This window comes from Neoarius graeffei, chromosome 13, assembly GCF_027579695.1.
Source record: "Neoarius graeffei isolate fNeoGra1 chromosome 13, fNeoGra1.pri, whole genome shotgun sequence".
NCBI lineage: Eukaryota > Metazoa > Chordata > Actinopteri > Siluriformes > Ariidae > Neoarius > Neoarius graeffei.
The window spans coordinates 23,197,423-23,215,878 of NC_083581.1; the positions used below are offsets into that span (position 1 = coordinate 23,197,423).

At 40.3% G+C, this 18,456-nt stretch overlaps 1 protein-coding gene across 1 annotated transcript in view; it reads left to right on the forward strand.

Moving 5' to 3' along the window:
- The window catches only part of rapgef3 (Rap guanine nucleotide exchange factor (GEF) 3), an 88,743-nt gene that overhangs the window by 56,073 nt on the left and 14,214 nt on the right, over window positions 1-18,456 (forward strand). Inside the window, exons 6-15 of the mRNA XM_060937356.1 lie at window positions 376-460; window positions 552-612; window positions 1,151-1,227; window positions 1,392-1,538; window positions 1,660-1,766; window positions 10,957-11,045; window positions 12,738-12,816; window positions 13,924-14,074; window positions 14,751-14,833; window positions 15,087-15,117. Coding sequence (XP_060793339.1) covers window positions 376-460; window positions 552-612; window positions 1,151-1,227; window positions 1,392-1,538; window positions 1,660-1,766; window positions 10,957-11,045; window positions 12,738-12,816; window positions 13,924-14,074; window positions 14,751-14,833; window positions 15,087-15,117 — 910 coding nt within the window. The remainder of the gene's footprint in view (window positions 1-375; window positions 461-551; window positions 613-1,150; window positions 1,228-1,391; window positions 1,539-1,659; window positions 1,767-10,956; window positions 11,046-12,737; window positions 12,817-13,923; window positions 14,075-14,750; window positions 14,834-15,086; window positions 15,118-18,456) is intronic.

The window sequence follows — 18,456 nt, forward strand, 5'->3', positions numbered from 1 at the left end:
AAAAATAAATTCAGTATGATGGTTCCATGATGAGCATATGAAGAAATGAAGTAGTTATTTATATGGAAACCTATGACTATGGGATCTAATGATTATTTGCGATCAGCTGAAATAATCGTGATTAAGCAATGTGAGAGAGTCCAATTATAAAAGATTGCCATGAAACACATGAATCTCTGTTTAGCACACAACCATTAACAAGAACACTGTACGTATAAAATGATACGGTGCGCATCATTTACATGATTAGTATGCACAAATAAAATAAACATCAAGCTTTGAAATATCAAAAAAGGACAAGTTCTCAGGCACTGTATTGGACATACTGTCTTTATAGCACATTTTAATTATGTAATGGCAATTTTTTTATGTTAGTCCAAGCCAAAGGTCAGCTGAGGATGTGGAAGTCATCTATGAGGAGCTGCTGCATGTCAAGGCAGTTGCCCATCTGTCTACTTCTGTGAGTGAGCACTTTCTGTCCAGTTTCCTTCTGCCTCTGTAATGCATCCATCCCTTTTTCCTCATCTCTCTCTCTCTGTTGATGCTCCTAGGTGCGCAAAGAGCTGGCTGCAGTGCTTGTGTTTGAATCCTATGCCAAAGCAGGCACAGTGTGTGAGTGCACAAGCAAACTGATGTTTGAACAACAGTGGGCACGAGCAGAGGATAGTGCTAAACCTTGCCTGTGTAAAGGCTGCAGGCTGTGCTTAAATACAAGAAAACATCAAACCACAATGACGAAAATGATGTGTAGATGTTACATGGTGGATTAATGTTTTGTTATTCAGTTTGCATTTGATAGAGCTGTTGAATAAGAAGTGTAGGCTGACTATGTATGCTGATTATTCAACAGAAGCTGTTAATCTTATCATTGAGCTCACCCTCATTGCCTGAAGACCATAAACATTATATAATTAAGATCAGTACAGGCAGTACAGCCTTTCTCTGGGAAACTAATATGTATTAAATTGATTAGTCACACATATTGATAATTGACTGTGATGCATGTCTTCTAGTTGTTGTGTTTCTTCTTTTTTTTTCTCCCCCCATGGATATCATCAGGTCTTATCTAAGTAGCAGCATGGGTGTGTATGTATGTGTTTGTGTATGTACAACACTGATGTTCCTGCTACTTGGTGTGCTACTATTTCAGTGTTCAGCCAGGGAGACAAAGGCACATCCTGGTACATCATCTGGAAGGGGTCTGTCAATGTTATCACACACGGCAAGGTAAATTCATCAGGATAGACCTTTGTTACAGTGACACTTTTTCCAAAACTACTTTGTATGTTGGCCATTTAATTACAGGCCAGTACATTGTTCTAAAACTCTTTATATAGTATGTGGCTTGTTTGGAGAGTGAAGGAAACCTTGTGTGTGGGTGTGTGACACAGGGCTTGGTGACCACCCTGCATGAAGGAGATGACTTTGGCCAGCTTGCTTTGGTGAATGATGCTCCTCGTGCTGCCACCATCATACTGAGGGAAGACAATTGTCACTTTCTCAGAGTAGACAAGGAAGATTTTATTCGAATACTCAAGGTAAACTGTAAAAGGGTGTGCATGCAATGCTGAATTACCACATGAGTAGGTGCATGCATAGATTTTTTTTCAATGGTTGTCTTGCAGTGTTTTGAAAATAAGCATGCTCATGTCATTGTAGGATGTAGAGGCAAATACGGTGCGTTTGGAGGAACATGGAAAAGTTGTCCTTGTCCTCGAGAAAAGCTCAGGACAAGAGGCACCCCATCACGGAGGCAGCAGCAACAAGTAAGTAAAACCAATATCTGTCCTTATTTATTGTTCTGCATTCATTTTGACACAACAGATTTAAATGCAATCAAAAGTAAAAAATAAGTTACAAAAGTCAAAAATAGTAAAAAAAAAATTAAGTTCTTATAAAAAGCAAGGATAGCAGTATATTTTTTTCTATTAAATTGAATGCAGTAATTGTGAACAAAGAAACAGGCATATTCTTAGCTGTGTAGTGTGTGGCAGGACGCAAGTACATACACACAGCAGCGTTTTTGAGTGTAATCAGTGTCCATAACAAAGGTCAGAACACAGACAGGCATGCTGAATACAGAGCAATTCATAATCCAATACAGCATCAACTGATGGGAACTGAGGTCAAAACCAGGACATCCATCCATCCATTATCAGTAACTGCTTATAAGCCATTCCACCGAATTGGTGCCATTTCCGTCCCTAGAAAATTATATGTATAAATGCACATAAAAATGTACTTTAAAATACATTTCCTTATTACGCAGAATGTCCTGCACATTGATCTGATTTCAAATTTAAGATATATAATTGTAAGGATTAATAAAAACTACCTAAAACACTGAAAAATAGCATGTGTTACCTGTCCCCGCACTCTAACTTTATACTTAACTATGAAATATTATGATTAAAATCCTTCAGAAACAGTATTTCTTTTGCACTGTTGTGTGACTCCATATCCTATCCATGGTTTAAATATATTTTTTTCATAAGAAATCCACAATATCTTAGTTAAAATACACATTTTAGTCGTGTCCCTGGGTTTTCACTCAGTCCTGTTACCCAAACATATTACCCCATCTGACAAATTTGGAACATTCCATAAATCACATGCTCAACAGGAAGTTACATCAGTTGTGTCTTCTGAAGGCCATGGGAAGACCAAAAGTTAGTTCTCTCATTTACTTTTCTGTATATTTAATGATTCTTTAACTTTGACTGATGAGGTCAATGTCAACATACTGTCCTGTTACTTAAATTATTTCTTAGATGATATTTGTTTATTTTAAAAATACAGATTTTTGGTAAATCACTAGAATGTGCTAAGTGTGGTCATGCTATTAGCGATGACGCCATGTGGCTTAATTCCATGTATTAGCTAATCCTAGGCTAAAAACTCAGTCCTGTTACTTTCAGTCCTGTTACTCATATAAAGACTATGCAGCCATCTTTGACTTCCAAACCTTGTAAAAAATAAATAACGTAGCCTGAGGTTGACCAGTACACATTTTGAATAGTTAAATATGTGTGTTATTATAATCAGTGTTGAAAAGATATAACAAATTAAGTTTAATTTGGGAGTGGTACAACAAGCAAATGGCACCCATTTGGTGGAATGTCCCTTATCCTGTACAGGATCACAGTCAAGCTGGAGTCTATCCAGCTGACTATGGGCAAGAGGCGGGGTACACCCTGGACAAGTTGGCAGGTTATCGCAGGGCTGACACATATAGACAAACAACCATTCACACCTACGGTCAATTTAGAGCCACTAATTAGCCTAACCTGCATGTCTTTGGACTGTGGGGGGAAACCAGAGCACCCAGAGGAAACCCATGCAGACACGGGGAGAACATGCAAACTCCACACAGAAAGACCCTCGTCGGCTGCTGGGCTCGAACCAAGGACCTTTTTGCTGCAAGGCGACAGTGCTAACCACTACACCACCCCAAAACCAGGACATTTAATTGAAAAGATATAAAACAAAGCTTAGATTCAATGTTACAAAAAAACACTAAGAGTTTCCACAATACTTTACAGGGTGTACATCAGGGGTGTCATTTCAGGTAAGGGGCCACATTACACTTATGTTAGGTGGGCTGAAACTTGGTATCAGTTTTTTGATGCACAAACAGATATTGCCTACATAGAATTATTAGAATTGAGGGTAGGAACACTGAATGTGAGAACATTGACTGGCAGAGCAAGAGAGTTAGCAGGTATGATGGAAAGAAGGAAGTTGGACATTGTGTGTGTGCAGGAGACGAGGTGGAAAGGAAGCAAGGCCAAGAACATTGTAGATGGATGCAAGTTGTTTTATTATGGAGTTGATGGAAAGAGAAATGGTGTTGGTATTGTTTTGAGGGGAGAGTTGGTCAACAGTGTGATTGATGTGAAGAGGGTGTCAGAGTGATAGGCATGAAGTTGGAGATTCAAGGAGTGATGATCAATGTTGTGTGTGCGTACGCCCCACAGGTTGGATGTGAGAATGAAGAGAGAGTCTTTCTGGGAAAAGATGGATGAAGTGGTAGAAAGTATACCGAGCGAGGCGCGCATGCTGATAGGAGCAGATTTCAACGGACATGTTGGCAAGGGAAACAGAGGAGATGAGAACGTGATGGGCAGATATGGTGTAAGAGAGAGAAATGTGGAAGGGCAAATGGTGGTTGATTTTTCAAAGAGGATGAATTTGGCAATAGTCAATACATACTTCGAGAAGAAAGAGCAGCACAGGGTGACGTTTAAGAGTGGAGGAAGATCTACAACCCTGATTCCAAAAAAGTTGGGACAAAGTACAAATTGTAAATAAAAATGGAATGCAATAATTTACAAATCTCAAAAACTGATATTGTATTCACAATAGAATATAGTCAACATATCAAATGTCGAAAGTGAGACATTTTGAAATTTCATGCCAAATATTGGCTCATTTGAAATTTAATGACAGCAACACATCTCAAAAAAGTTGGGACAGGGGCAATAAGAGGCTGGAAAAGTTAAAGGTACAAAAAAGGAACAGCTGGAGGACCAAATTGCAACTCATTAGGTCAATTGGCAATAGGTCATTAACATGACTGGGTATAAAAAGAGCATCTTGGAGTGGCAGCGGCTCTCAGAAGTAAAGATGGGAAGAGGATCACCAATCCCCCTAATTCTGCACCGACAAATAGTGGAGCAATATCAGAAAGGAGTTCGACAGTGTAAAATTGCAGAGAGTTTGAACATATCATCATCTACAGTGCATAATATCATCAAAAGATTCAGAGAATCTGGAAGAATCTCTGTGCGTAAGGGTCAAGGCCGGAAAACCATACTGGGTGCCTGTGATCTTCGGGGCCGTAGACGGTACTGCATCACATACAGGCATGCTTCTGTATTGGAAATTACAAAATGGGCTCAGGAATATTTCCATAGAACATTATCTGTGAACACAATTCACCGTGCCATCTGCTGTTGCCAGCTAAAACTCTGTAGTTCAAAGAAGAAGCCGTATCTAAACATGATCCAGAAGCGCAGACATCTTCTCTGAGCCAAGGCTCATTTAAAATGGACTGTGGCAAAGTGGAAAACTGTTCTGTGGTCAGACGAATGAAGATTTGAAGTTCTTTATGGAAATCAGGGACGCCGTGTCACTTGGACTAAAGAGGAGAAGGACGACCCAAGTTGTTATCAGTGCTCAGTTCAGAAGCCTGCATCTCTGATGGTATGGGGTTGCATTAGTGTGTGTGGCATGGGCAGCTTACACATCTGGAAAGACACCATCAATGCTGAAAGGTATATCCAGGTTCTAGAGCAACATATGCTCCCATCCAGACGACGTCTCTTTCAGGGAAGACCTTGCATTTTCCAACATGACAATGCCAAACCACATACTGCATCAATTACAACATCATGGCTGCTTAGAAGAAGGGTCCGGGTACTGAACTGGCCAGCCTGCAGTCCAGGTCTTTCACCCATAGAAAACATTTGGTGCATCATAAAACGGAAGATACGACAAAAAAAGACCTAAGACAGTTGAGCAACTAGAATCCTACATTAGACAAGAATAGGTTAACGTTCCTATCCCTAAACTTGAGCAACTTGTCTCCTCAGTCCCCAGACATTTACAGACTGTTGTAAAGAGAAAAGGGGATGTCTCACAGTGGTAAACATGGCCTTGTCCCAACTTTTTTGAGATGTGTTGTTGTCATGAAATTTAAAATCACCTAATTATTCTCTTTAAATGATACATTTTCTCAGTTTAAACATTTGATATGTCATCTATGTTCTATTCTGAATAAAATATGGAATTTTGAAACTTCCACATCATTGCATTCCATTTTTATTTACAATTTGTACTTTGTCCCAACTTTTTTGGAATTGGGGTTGTACACAGGTGGACTACATACTCTGCAGAAGGGGTAACCTGAAGGAGATTGGAGACTGTGAAGTGATGGCAGGGGAGAGTGGAGCTAGACAACATCAAGTGGTCGTGTGCAGGATGAGCTTGAAAGTGAAAAAGAGGAAGCATGAAATAGTGGAGCTGAAGATTAAAGGGCGGAAACTAAAAGAGGTTGAACATCAGAAGGAGTTTAGGGAAGAAATGAGATGAGCATTGAGTGGTCATGGAAGTCTGCCAGAAGATTGGAATACTACTGCTGTACTAGTAAGAGAGGCAGCAAGGAAGGTGCTAGGGTGGTCATCAGGAAGGAGGAAGGAAGACAAGGAGACATGGTGGTGGAACAAAGAAGTGCAGGAAATTATAAAAGAGAAGAGGCTAGCAAAGAAGAATTGGGATGATCAGAGAGACGAGGAAAGCAGGCTGTTATACAGAGAGACGAGACAGAAGGCAAAAAGAGCGGTAGCGAAGGCAGATGCATACCAGGAGTTGTATGAAAGACTGGAGACCAAAGAAGGAGAGAAAGACCTGTACGGACTAGCTAGGCAGAGAAACAGGGAAGCGAGGGATGTGCAGCAGGTAAGAGTGATGAAAGATGGAAATGCGCTGACAAAGAGAGTGTATTAAGAAGGTGGAAAGAGTACTTTGAGGATTTATTAAATGAGGAGAATCCAAGAGAGAAAAGGTCAGATTCAGAGACAGCAAATCAGGAAGCAGAGTTGGTTAGTAAGGATGAGGTGAGGGCAGCCATGAAAAGAATGAAGACTGGGAAAGCAGTCGGACCAGATGGTATCCCGATTGAGGCTTGGAGATGTTTGGGTGAGACAGCTGTGGAGTTCCTAACGAGATTGTTTAATAAGATCCTAGAGAATGAGAAAATGCTAAATGAATGGAGAAAGAGTGTGCTAGTCCCAATATACAAGAATAAGGGAGATGTACAGAGCTGCAGTAATTACAGAGGGATAAAATTGATGAGCCACACCATGAAGCTATGTTCAGTTGAGTTGGTCGGGTTCAACGCCCGAACTGATGATCACATCATCAGTTTTTCTTTGGCTAATCAGACACAAGGTACACCACCACTCTTTCCAGAGCGGTTGGGTGCCTTGCTCAAGGGCACTTAAGTCAATCCTGCTAGTCTGGGGAATCGAACCAGCAACCTTTTGGTCCCAAAGCTGTTTCTCTAACCATTAGGCCATGACTTCCCTTGGGAAAGCTATGGGAAAGGCCATTGGAGGTGAGATTGAGAAAAGAGGTAGCAATCTGTGAACAGCAGTACAGGTTTATTCCAAGGAAGAGCACGTCGGATGCAATTTTTGCTTTAAGAATGTTAATGGAGAAGTACAGAGAAGGCCAGAGAAAGATACATTGTGTGTTTGTAGACCTGGAGAAGGCATACGATAGAGTGCCGAGAGATGAGTTATGGTACTGTATGAGAGAGAGTGGAATGAATGAGAAATATATTAGAGTGGTGCAAGACATGTATGAGAACAGTGAAACAGCAGTGAGGTGTGCAGTTGGAACAACTGAATGGTTCAAGGTGAAGGTGGGACTCCATCAAGGATCTGCTTTGAGTCCTTTCTTGTTTGCCATAGTGAATGGATAGCTTGACAGATGAAGTGAGGCAAGAGTCACCATGGAACATGATGTTTGCGGATGATATTGTGATATGTGGTGAAAGTAGAAAGGAGGTTGAGTTGGGTTTGGAGAGATAGAGATATGCATTGGAATGAAGAGGAATGAAGGTGAGCAGTAGCAAAACAGAATGCATGTGCATCAATGAGAATGGGGATGAGAGTGTAGTGAAGATGCAAGGAGTAGAATTCAAGTACATGGGGTCAACTGTGCAGGAAAATGGGGGCTGCGATAGTGAGGTGAGAAAGAGAGTGCAGGCAGGGTGGAGCAGTTGGAGAAGGATTTCGGGAGTCATTTGTGATGGGAAAGTCCCAGCAAATGTGAAAGGTGAGATGTATAAGACAGTAGTGAGACCAGCTGTGATGTATGAATTGGAGACTGTACCCTTAACGAAGAGACAGGAGGCAAAGTTGGAGGTGACAGAGTTGAGGATGTTAAAGTTTGCGATGGGAGTGACAAGGTTGGACAGGATAAGGAACGAGCACATCAGAGGGACAGCACATGTGGAGAGCTTGGGAATTAAGCTAAGAGAGATGAGACTGAGATGGTATGGGCACATCCTGAGAAGAGATGCAGAGCACGTTGGAAGGAGAATGTTGAGGATGGAGCTGCCAGGCAAATGAAAACGAGGAAGGCCAAAGAGGAGATACATGGATGTGGTGAAAGAGGACATGAAAGTGTCAGGTGTGGTAGAGAAGGATGCAGAAGACAGGGAGCAATGGAGACGAAAGATCCACTGTGGCGACCCCTAATCGGGAGCAGCCAAAAGAAGAAGAAGAAACAGATATCGCCTGCATACTCATCGTCTACTTTATTAGGAACACCGGTACACCTGCACATTCATAGTTATCTAATCTGATCTAACCCAATCATGTGGCAGCAGTGCATACAGGTCAAGAACTTCAGTTAATGTTCATGTTCATCAGAATGAAGAAAAAGTGTGATTTCTGTGACTTTGATCTCAGCATGGATGTTGGCACCAGATGGGCTGAATTGAGTGTTTCAGAAACTGCTGATCTCCTGGGATGTAAAGCAGTGATGTTTGTTCAGTCATTTGTTTCCATTTTAGAAGGTTAAAAAAACACACCAGAATCTATTATAAAGCTGGGATGCAATTGTGGTGACAAAATCAGTCTTTTAAACAACATTTAAGGGGACAGTTGTTAAATTTGGTGCAGTCAACCCAGAGAAATTAGCAAAATTGTTTCAGGAAACTCAGCTGTAAACTTTGATGTGTAAACTGAAATTAAGTCAAGTCAAGTTTATTTGTATAGCGTACAGTACAGTACAGTAGACATTGTTGCAAAGCAGCTTTACAGAAAATTAAAGATTTTAACCATGAGCTAATTTTAAGAAAGAAAGAAAGAAAGAAAGAAAGAAAGAAAGAAAGAAAGAAAGAAAGAACAACTTTATTCATCACACGCCTCTGAAATTTCCTCTCTGCATTTAACCCATCTGAAGCAGTGAACACACACATGCGCACACACATACCCAGAGCAGTGGGCAGCCATACTAACAGCGCCCGGGGAGAAGTTGGGAGTTTTATCCCCAATTGTTATTATTGGGGAAAATGAGCAACTCCCTCGGAAGAAACCTCAAGAGGAACTACACCCAAAAGGGAACCCATCCTCATTTGGGTGATAACAGATAACGTGATAAGTAACTTGCTTCCTGTAACTGTTCTATATAGTCACAAAGTATAACTGTGAAACCAGGAAATTCATTATAGTTTTAACATGAAGTCTGTTTTGTTGAAATTATAAATTGTTCATTGATGGAAACTTGAGTGCAAAACTGTTTGACACCTGCGGTCCTAAAGTTAGCAAGTCGACTGTAGTCCTCCGGCATTACTGTAAGTGTCCAGAGCCATCTTCCAAGTGCGACTTTTGATTGTCCATACGGGGCCGTCCTCCACAGGAGCAATGTGATGAGACTCCAGCCAGACGTAGGGCATCAGGATGGATCAGGCATGTCAGAGGAGCAGAAGAGGTCAGCATTGCGGTCTCAGGATCGACATGTAACTCAGAGGGACAGACAGAGTGGGGGGGGATACAGGCTGTTAGGTATGCCCAATGTCACCTAATTAGTAAGAACAGGATACATTTTGCACTGAGTGCAGGCAGGGACTCTGACAAAACTAACAGCATAACTAAAAGGGGAGAGCCAGAAGGTAACACAGACATGAGGGCACCCCGGGACATAAAGCAGTCAGCCACTACACCGTCAACAAACCCGAGTGAGTGGGGAGCCGACAGCATCCATACATCCCAGTTTACACTCTCTGCCTGAAGACCCTCCAGATCTACTCCTTTACATAATAAAACTATTAACAAAAGGCTTGACTAAACAGATATGTTTTCAGCTTAGACTTAAATGCTGAGACTGTGTCTGAGTCCCAAACACTACTTGGAAAGCTGTTCCATAACTGTGGGGCCTTTGTAAGAAAAGGCTTTGCCCCCTGATGTAGCCTTCACTATATGAGGTACCAGCAAATATCCTGCACCTTTTGATCTAAGTAGGCGTGACAGGTCATAAAGGACCAGACGTTCGCTCAGGTACTGTGGCGCAATTAATGTATAGCACACATTTATTTGATCTACAATGTCATATTTATAGGTTTTATAGTATAATATTTTGGTGATAGATATATTGAGAAATGTATTTATGGCAAATTTAGAAAAATGTGTTTGTTTGTTTGTTTGTTTGTTTTTTATTTACTCATTTTAAATCACTGTATGTCAGAATGAACTTTTCCGACACTGGACTCATTTCATGGTGATGTGCCCCATATTCTTTTAATAACCACTGAGAACATTCAAAAAATTTTAAATATAAATGTTTTAGACAACTAAAATCATAGCACCTTTTCTTTGAACTCGTACATTTTTTTCAAATGATCAAAAATATTGGGAAATGTGACTGACGGGTGTTTCTTGATGCCCAGGTGTGCCCTGTTTGATTAAACAATTAACAGCTCTGAACGTATGCTCTTGGTCTGAGCCCTGGGCTTCTTCTGTGAAGACTGCATTTGTTGTTAAAAAGGATAAACCAACATATAAACCAGAGAGCTGTCTATGGGAGAAAAACCAGCCTGATGCTGACAAAATTATCTACACACATTTTTGTGACCTCACGTTGTGAAAACTATGGATGTAAAACATACATGCTACATTCATTTGGGGACCAGATTAGAACATTTATTGCACTTCTGGGCCATGTATTTGACACCTCTGGTATACATAGACAAAATAATGCAGGACTAACACAAAGCAGGTGAACACATTCCATGTAACAAACCATTAACAGGACCCAACAACATAGCATTCTTCTCCACTGGAATGATAACAAAGGCAGGAAACTGTGGCATTAGTGATTTGGTACTATTGTAAACTGTACATGGTTCACCCTCTCATCACACATTCACACTGACTTCCCTCTCAGGTATACAGTGATGTCAGGAACACCAGAGAAGATTCTTGAACATGTCCTGGAGACAATTAAACTGGATACCAATGGCTGTGATACCATAGGTGTGACCATGTATATGTGCTTTCTATAACTGTTATATTTCTGTTATCAGCAACTGATCTGCCTGTTTAATAGATAACTAGCAGAAACTAATAAACTTGCAACTTATTATATAATAATTAAGTTATTCCACGAAATCAAGTCGTACATGAGCTGATGGCCAATGAGGCACGGAGCACCAAGTTGGCATTAAGCCATGTATGATGAGATTGAGTGGAATAACTGTTTTATTCTATCCACATTCACTGGATTTTGAGAAACAGAGCATTTTTTTTTTCAAATTCAATAAATAAATTTTATACAAAACATCCAACAAAATCATTTCCACTTAGAACTGCGAACTGACACTAGCAATTTGTGAAAAATGCAATAATTCTTGAAAAATAAAGATATGTTCTTATCATCAAATACTTTTATTCCATATTTTGTTGGTTTTTTTCTGGTTTTTTGGGGGGTTTCTTCTTCTTTAGGGTTTTTTGGTGGTTGGCAAACCAACTTGAAGGTGCATTACTGCCACCAAATCAAAATCAAATCAAGTTTATTTGTATAGCGCTTTTAACAATAAACATTGTCGCAAAGCAGCTTTACAGAATTTGAACGACTTAAAACATGAGCTAATTTTATCCCTAATCTATCCCCAATGAGCAAGCCTGTGGCAACGGTGGCAAGGAAAAACTCCCTCAGATGACATGAGGAAGAAACCTCGAGAGGAACCAGACTCAAAAGGGAACCCATCCTCATTTGGGCAACAACAGACAGCCTGACTATAATATTAACAGTTTTAACAGGTATAACCCTCAACTGTGCTTATGGGGCCGTCCTTCACAGGAGCGGTGCGATACAACTCCGACCAGACTCAGGGCACCAGGATGGATCAAGCAGGTCCGAGGGGCAGAAGAGGCCAGCATCTCAATCCCAGGATCAACATGTAACTCAGAGGGACAGATTGGGGGGGGAACTGGGCTGGAGTGTGGAGCAGGCGATATTCAGGGGAGGAGGGACTATATTCTTTTAGCTATTTCTGTTTCTTTTAAATACTTTAACAATTTTGGGGGTTTTGTTTTTGAGTAGAATTTTTATTTCGTCCTCGGTTGGTGCAGCAACACGCTCCGCCATTTTGTTTTTCTCTACTCACGGTATATGAGCTGATAGCTTAGTAGTAGAGTAACCAATCAGAACGCACAGTTGCTCATATCCAGTGAATGTGGATAGAATAATATAGATTATACCACAGTACTGTTGAATTCCCAAATCTGATTGGTCAGAAGGTATTGATTAATTTTCTAGAACCGCACAATAGCTGACAGTAATGCCAGTTGTAATACAAATCACAGATTTATATTAATGCACTTGTTCTAATGCATTATCATATGGCTGATGCAACACGTAATTTAAGCCTAATAATAAACAACAGAACAAATAAATTGTCATTTAATAATACATTTAAAAATTTAATTGTTGACAAATGCTGTGGTATAAGGGTACGTGTTGCAGGAAAACAATCAGCTTCTTGTTGGATCTCACTGACTAGTTTGCTGTAACACGTCCCATCGTGTTTTATTCCTTAGATATAAAACTTTTATACATCACGATTTTACTCTGGCACTTTAATGGGATACTCTGGATCCTTATCCTAGTCTGTGTTCATATGTAATAGAAAAAGCTCAAGTGTGTGTGTTTTTTTGATTCTGCAGATCCATGTGTTAGTGACTTTCTTCTCACACACCAAGTATTCATGCCTTCTGCACAGCTCTGCCGTGCCCTTCAGCATCAATATCCTCTCACTGGTACCATCTCATGAACAAAATCATTTGATTCATGAAATCTAATGCTTATATTTGAGTGCTACATTATTGCTACTGATTCTCTAGTGTCGGGAATAGTTGGAAGCGCTGGATATTGGCACAGATTCCCCGATTTGATTCCGATTCACAGGCTAATGAATTGACTCAATCCAATGTGATTTGATTCCAATTCCATATTGATTCACTAGGAATGAGATATGAAATACTGTATAGAACAAGTTAACCTCTACAGCTTACAGGCCAGTGGTGGGTTTCCTAAAAGCCTTTTAATGCTAAGAGAAGCTTAACTAGGAGAGAGGGTGTTCATTGTGCTGCTCGCGCTACCATTTCATGATGATCTTTGTGCTACGATGCTTTTGGAAAACTCTGCACAGAGCCTGTCTATTTAATTCCCTGGCAATGTTTAATAATAGCAGAAATGAACCTAGAAAATTGGTCACCCAAAAAATGCATATAGTCTAAAAGATGGATTAATTAATTTTACAGATTAATATTTAATTAAATGCATTTTAAAAAACAGTTAATCAAAACAATATTTTTGCACACCCCTAATAGTTAGTAGGCAGCCATTACAACAGTGCAGTTTTTATTCACAGCGATCCTTATCTTGACCTTCAACCTGTTCATTTCCTATTACTCTAGGTACTCATCTCATCTCATTATCTCTAGCCGCTTTAACCTGTTCTACAGGGTCGCAGGCAAGCTGGAGCCTATCCCAGCTGACTACGGGCAAAAGGCAGGATACACCTTGGACAAGTCGCCAGGTCATCACAGGGCTGACACAGACAACCATTCACACCTACGGTCAATTTAGAGTCACCAGTTAACCTAACCTGCATGTCTTTGGACTGTGGGGGAAACCGGAGCACCCGGAGGAAACCCACGCGGACACGGGGAGAACATGCAAACTCCACACAGAAAGGCCCTTGTCGGCCATGGGGCTCAAACCCGGACCTTCTTGCTGTGAGGCGACAGCGCTAACCACTACACCACCGTGCCGCCTGACTCTAGATACATCAGGTGTATAACTTTTGTGTGAATGAATAAACTTAATTTTCTTTAACATTCAATGCACCTACCACACTGAGTCATCTGAAGGTTCGGAGTTGGAAAAAGTGGCTTATGCTCTCAACACCAAGCAAAAAATAGTGAAACTGGTGAGCCAGTGGGTGAGACTCTGCGGCTCACAGCTGAAGGAAGACCCTTCGGCCTCCCAGTTCCTGGAGGTTTGTTTTGTCAGTTTAAATGCCTAAAGTGTTCCACCTTAATAATAAATCTCAGACTCTGTAATGTCAGCTTATTCATTGATTGAGACTGACTGAGACCATGAGATAATTTACAGTCGTGAAAAAATAAGTACATCCCACGGAAATTGTGACTTTTCTCAACATGTTTAAACAAGCAAACATTTCACTCTCTTTGATACAGTGCCTACAGATAAAGATGATGTACTCTAATAAATGACACTTTGTAGTAATTTTCATAATTTAAATTTTAAAAAATCAATCAAAAAAATTAAGTACACCCTGGAAAAAGTAAGTATACCCTTACATTTATCACACTTTCAAGTCAATAAAATTACTCGTGTTGAGAAAAGTCAACAGTTTCCATGGGATGTAGGTTTTTTTTTTTTCCACAAGACTGTACTCTTATTTTTTTTTAAAGCTTCTATTTCAAAAAGAAAAAGTTCCTTTAAAACCTGCCTCCAGTCTATCTTGAGTCATCCTCAGTATAAAGAAATGATCAGATTGCCTGGTTGTGTTTGAAATCACATCTGTGTACAGTTGTGTTCCCTTTCCTAGTTTGTTCATCTTAGTATCTCTATGGGGTGTAAATGGTTTTATTTTGATATTGAAATATAATGCTCAAGAAAAGATGGATCCTTTTTTGTGTGGGGGGCAGAAACTGAAAGAAGAGGTGATGGATGACACAAGACTCGCAAGCATGCTCAAAGAACAGATGAAGGACAGGAGAAAAATCAGAGTGTACGTAACTGTCTTGTTTTTTTCTGCTATTCTTTGGTGAAAATGAGTGCAAATAATTTACATTGCATTTCAGTCATGTAGATTTATGCAGGAAGAGGTTGTGGGAATTTTTTTTTTTTACTTTTGATCAAAATGTTATTTCACCCAAATCACACACAGTATTAATCTACTGTAGTTTTAGTTACTCATAATAAAACATTGTCAATAACCTTCTACATTTGCAGTCTTACAGTAATGTCCATTCCTCTTTCAGGTCAGAGAACGAATGCCAAACGCTGATGAAGGTGAGTTCCATTACATCTCTAATGAAACCACAGAGATAAGAATCCAAACAGTAATAATTTTAAGAACTTTACAGCAGGATAAACATACTAACTAATGGAGAAATCAACAGCTTGATCCTGTGAATGTCATGAGCCTTTCTTGCCAAAAGTATTGAAGTCTGTCTATCTATCTATCTGTCTGTCTGTCTGTCTGTCTGTCTATACATCTGTCTGTCTATAAAAAGCCAGCTTGCTTGTGTTTTAATGCATTTTCATCAATATATTCTATGTTTTAACTATTATCTCCTTGGTGAAATAAATTGATTACATGATTGCACAAAAAAACACAGTTGTATAAAACAGTAGGGGTGTGATTATCACACACACAATGTCTTGCAAAAGTATTCATCCCCCTTCGTGTTTGCCCTGTTTTGTTGCATTACAAGCTGGAATTAAAATGGATTTTTGGGGGGTTAGTACCATTTGATATACTCCACATTCCTACCACTTTAAAGGTGCAGCTTGTTGTTTTATTGGGATGCAAACAATAATTAAGATGAAAAATCAGAAATCTAGAGTGTGCATAGGTATTCCCCCCCCCCCCCCCCCAAAAAAAAAAAGTCAATACTTTGTAGAGCCACCTTTTGCTGCAATTAAAGCTGCAAGTCTCTTGAGGTATGTCTCTATTAGCTTAGCATATCTAGCCACTGAGGTTTTTGGCCATTCCTCAAGGCAAACCTACTCCAACTCCTTCAAGTTTGATGGTTTGCATTGGTGTACAGCAATCTTCAAGGTATGCCACAGATTCTCAATTGGATTGAGATCTGGGCTTTGACTAGGCCATTCCAAGACATTTATATGTTTTCCTTTAAACCACTCCAGTATAGCTTTAGCAGTATGTTTAGGGTCATTGTCCTGCTGGAACATGAACCTTCATACCAGTCTCAAAACTCTGGCTGACTCAAACAGGTTTTCCTCCAGAATTGTCCTGCATTTAGTGCCATCCAGCTTTCCTTCAGTACTGACCAGCTTTACTGTCTGTGCAGATAAAAATATCCCCACAGCATGATGATGCCACCACCATACTTCACTGTAGGAATGGTGTTCTTAGGGTGTTGGGTTTGTGCCACAAATGGCATTTCCCATGATGGACAAAAAGATCAATTTTAGTCTCATTTTACCAGAGAATCTTCTTCCATGTGTTTGGGGCCTCTGCCACATGCCGTTGGGCAAACTCCAAACATGTTTTCTTAAGCAATGGCTTTTTTCTGGGCACTTGTCCAGAAAACCCCACTTTGTGGAGTGTACAGTTTAAAGTGGTCCTATGGACAAATACTCCCATCTCTGCTGTGGATCTTTGTAGCTCCTTCAGTGCTATCGTTGGTGTCTTTGTTGCATCTCTGAATAATGCCCTCCTTGCCTGCTCTGAGGTTTTTTTTTTTTTTTTTTTTGGGGGGGGGGGGGGGGGGGGGTCTTCTCTTGTCAGGTTTGTAGGAGTGCCATATTCTTTCCATTTTGTGATAATGGATTTAATGGTGTTCTGTGGGATATTCAAAGTTTGGGATACTTTTTATAACCCAACCCTGATCCACACTTCTCCCCAACTTTGTCTCTGACCTGTTTGGGGTGCTCCTTGGTAAACATGCTGCTTGCTTAGTAGTGTTGCAGAGTCAGGGTCCTTCCAGAACAGGTTGATTTATACAGACATCATGTGACAGATCATGTGACACTTTGATTGCACACAGGTGGATCTTAACTAATTATGTGATTTATGATGTGAATTGGTTGGACCAGCTCTTATTTAGAGGTTTCATATGAAAGGAGGTGAATACTTATGCATACTCCAGATTTGGGTTTTTTTTCATCTTAATTATTGTTTGTGTCAAAATAAAACAACAATTTTCACCTTTAAAGTGGTATGCATATGGTGTAAATCAAATGGTGCTCACCCTCCAAAAATCCATTCTAATTCAATCTTGTAATGCAACAAAATAGGACAAACACCAAGGGGGATGAATACTTTTGCAAGACTCTGTGTGTGTGTGTGTGTGTGTGTGTGTGTGTGCGTGCGTGCGTGTATAGAGCTAGATACACACACTCGCGCGTGCGCACACACACACATACGCGGGTGTGTGAGATATATATATATAAACCCCAATTCCAAAAAAGTTGGGACAAAGTACAAATTGTAAATAAAAACAGAATGGAATAATTTACAAATCTCAAAAACTGATATCGTATTCACAATAGAACATAGACAACATATCAAATGTCGAAAGTGAGACATTTTGAAATTTCATGCCAAATATTGGTTCATTTGAAATTTCATGACAGCAACACATCTCAGAAAAGTTGGGACAGGGGCAATAAGAGGCTGGAAAAGTTAAAGGTACAAAAAAGGAACAGCTGGAGGACTAAATTGCAACTCATTAGGTCAATTGGCAATAGGTCATTAACATGACTGGGTATAAAAAGAGCATCTTGGAGTGGCAGCGGCTCTCAGAAGTTAAGATGGGAAGAGGATCACCAATCCCCCTAATCCTGCGCCGACAAATAGTGGAGCAATATCAGAAAGGAGTTCGACAGTGTAAAGTTGCAAAGAGTTTGAACATCATATCTACAGTGCATAATATCATCAAAAGATTCTGAGAATCTGGAAGAATCTCTGTGCGTAAGGGTCAAGGCCGGAAAACCATACCGTGATCTTCGGGCCCTTAGACGGCACTGCATCACATACAGGCATGCTTCTGTAATGGAAATCACAAAATGGGCTCAGGAATATTTCCAGAGAACATTATCTGTGAACACAATTCACCGTGCCATCCGCCGTTGCCAGCTAAAACTCTATAGTTCAAAGAAGAAGCCGTATCTAAGCATGATCCAGAAGCGCAGACGTCTTCTCTGGGCCAAGGCTCATTTAAAATGGACTGTGGCAAAGTGGAAAACTGTTCTGTGGTCAGACAAATCAAAATTTGAAGTTCTTTATGGAAATCAGGGACGCCGTGTCATTCGGACTAAAGAGGAGAAGGATGACCCAAGTTGTTATCAGCGCTCAGTTCAGAAGCCTGCATCTCTGATGGTATGGGGTTGCATTAGTGCGTGTGGCATGGGCAGCTTACACATCTGGAAAGACACCATCAATGCTGAAAGTTATATCCAGGTTCTAGAGCAACATATGCTCCCATCCAGACGATGTCTCTTTCAGGGAAGACCTTGCGTTTTCCAACATGACAATGCCAAACCACATACTGCATCAATTACAGCATCATGGCTGCGTAGAAGAAGGGTCTGGGTACTGAACTGGCCAGCCTGCAGTCCAGATCTTTCACCCATAGAAAACATTTGGCACATCATAAAATG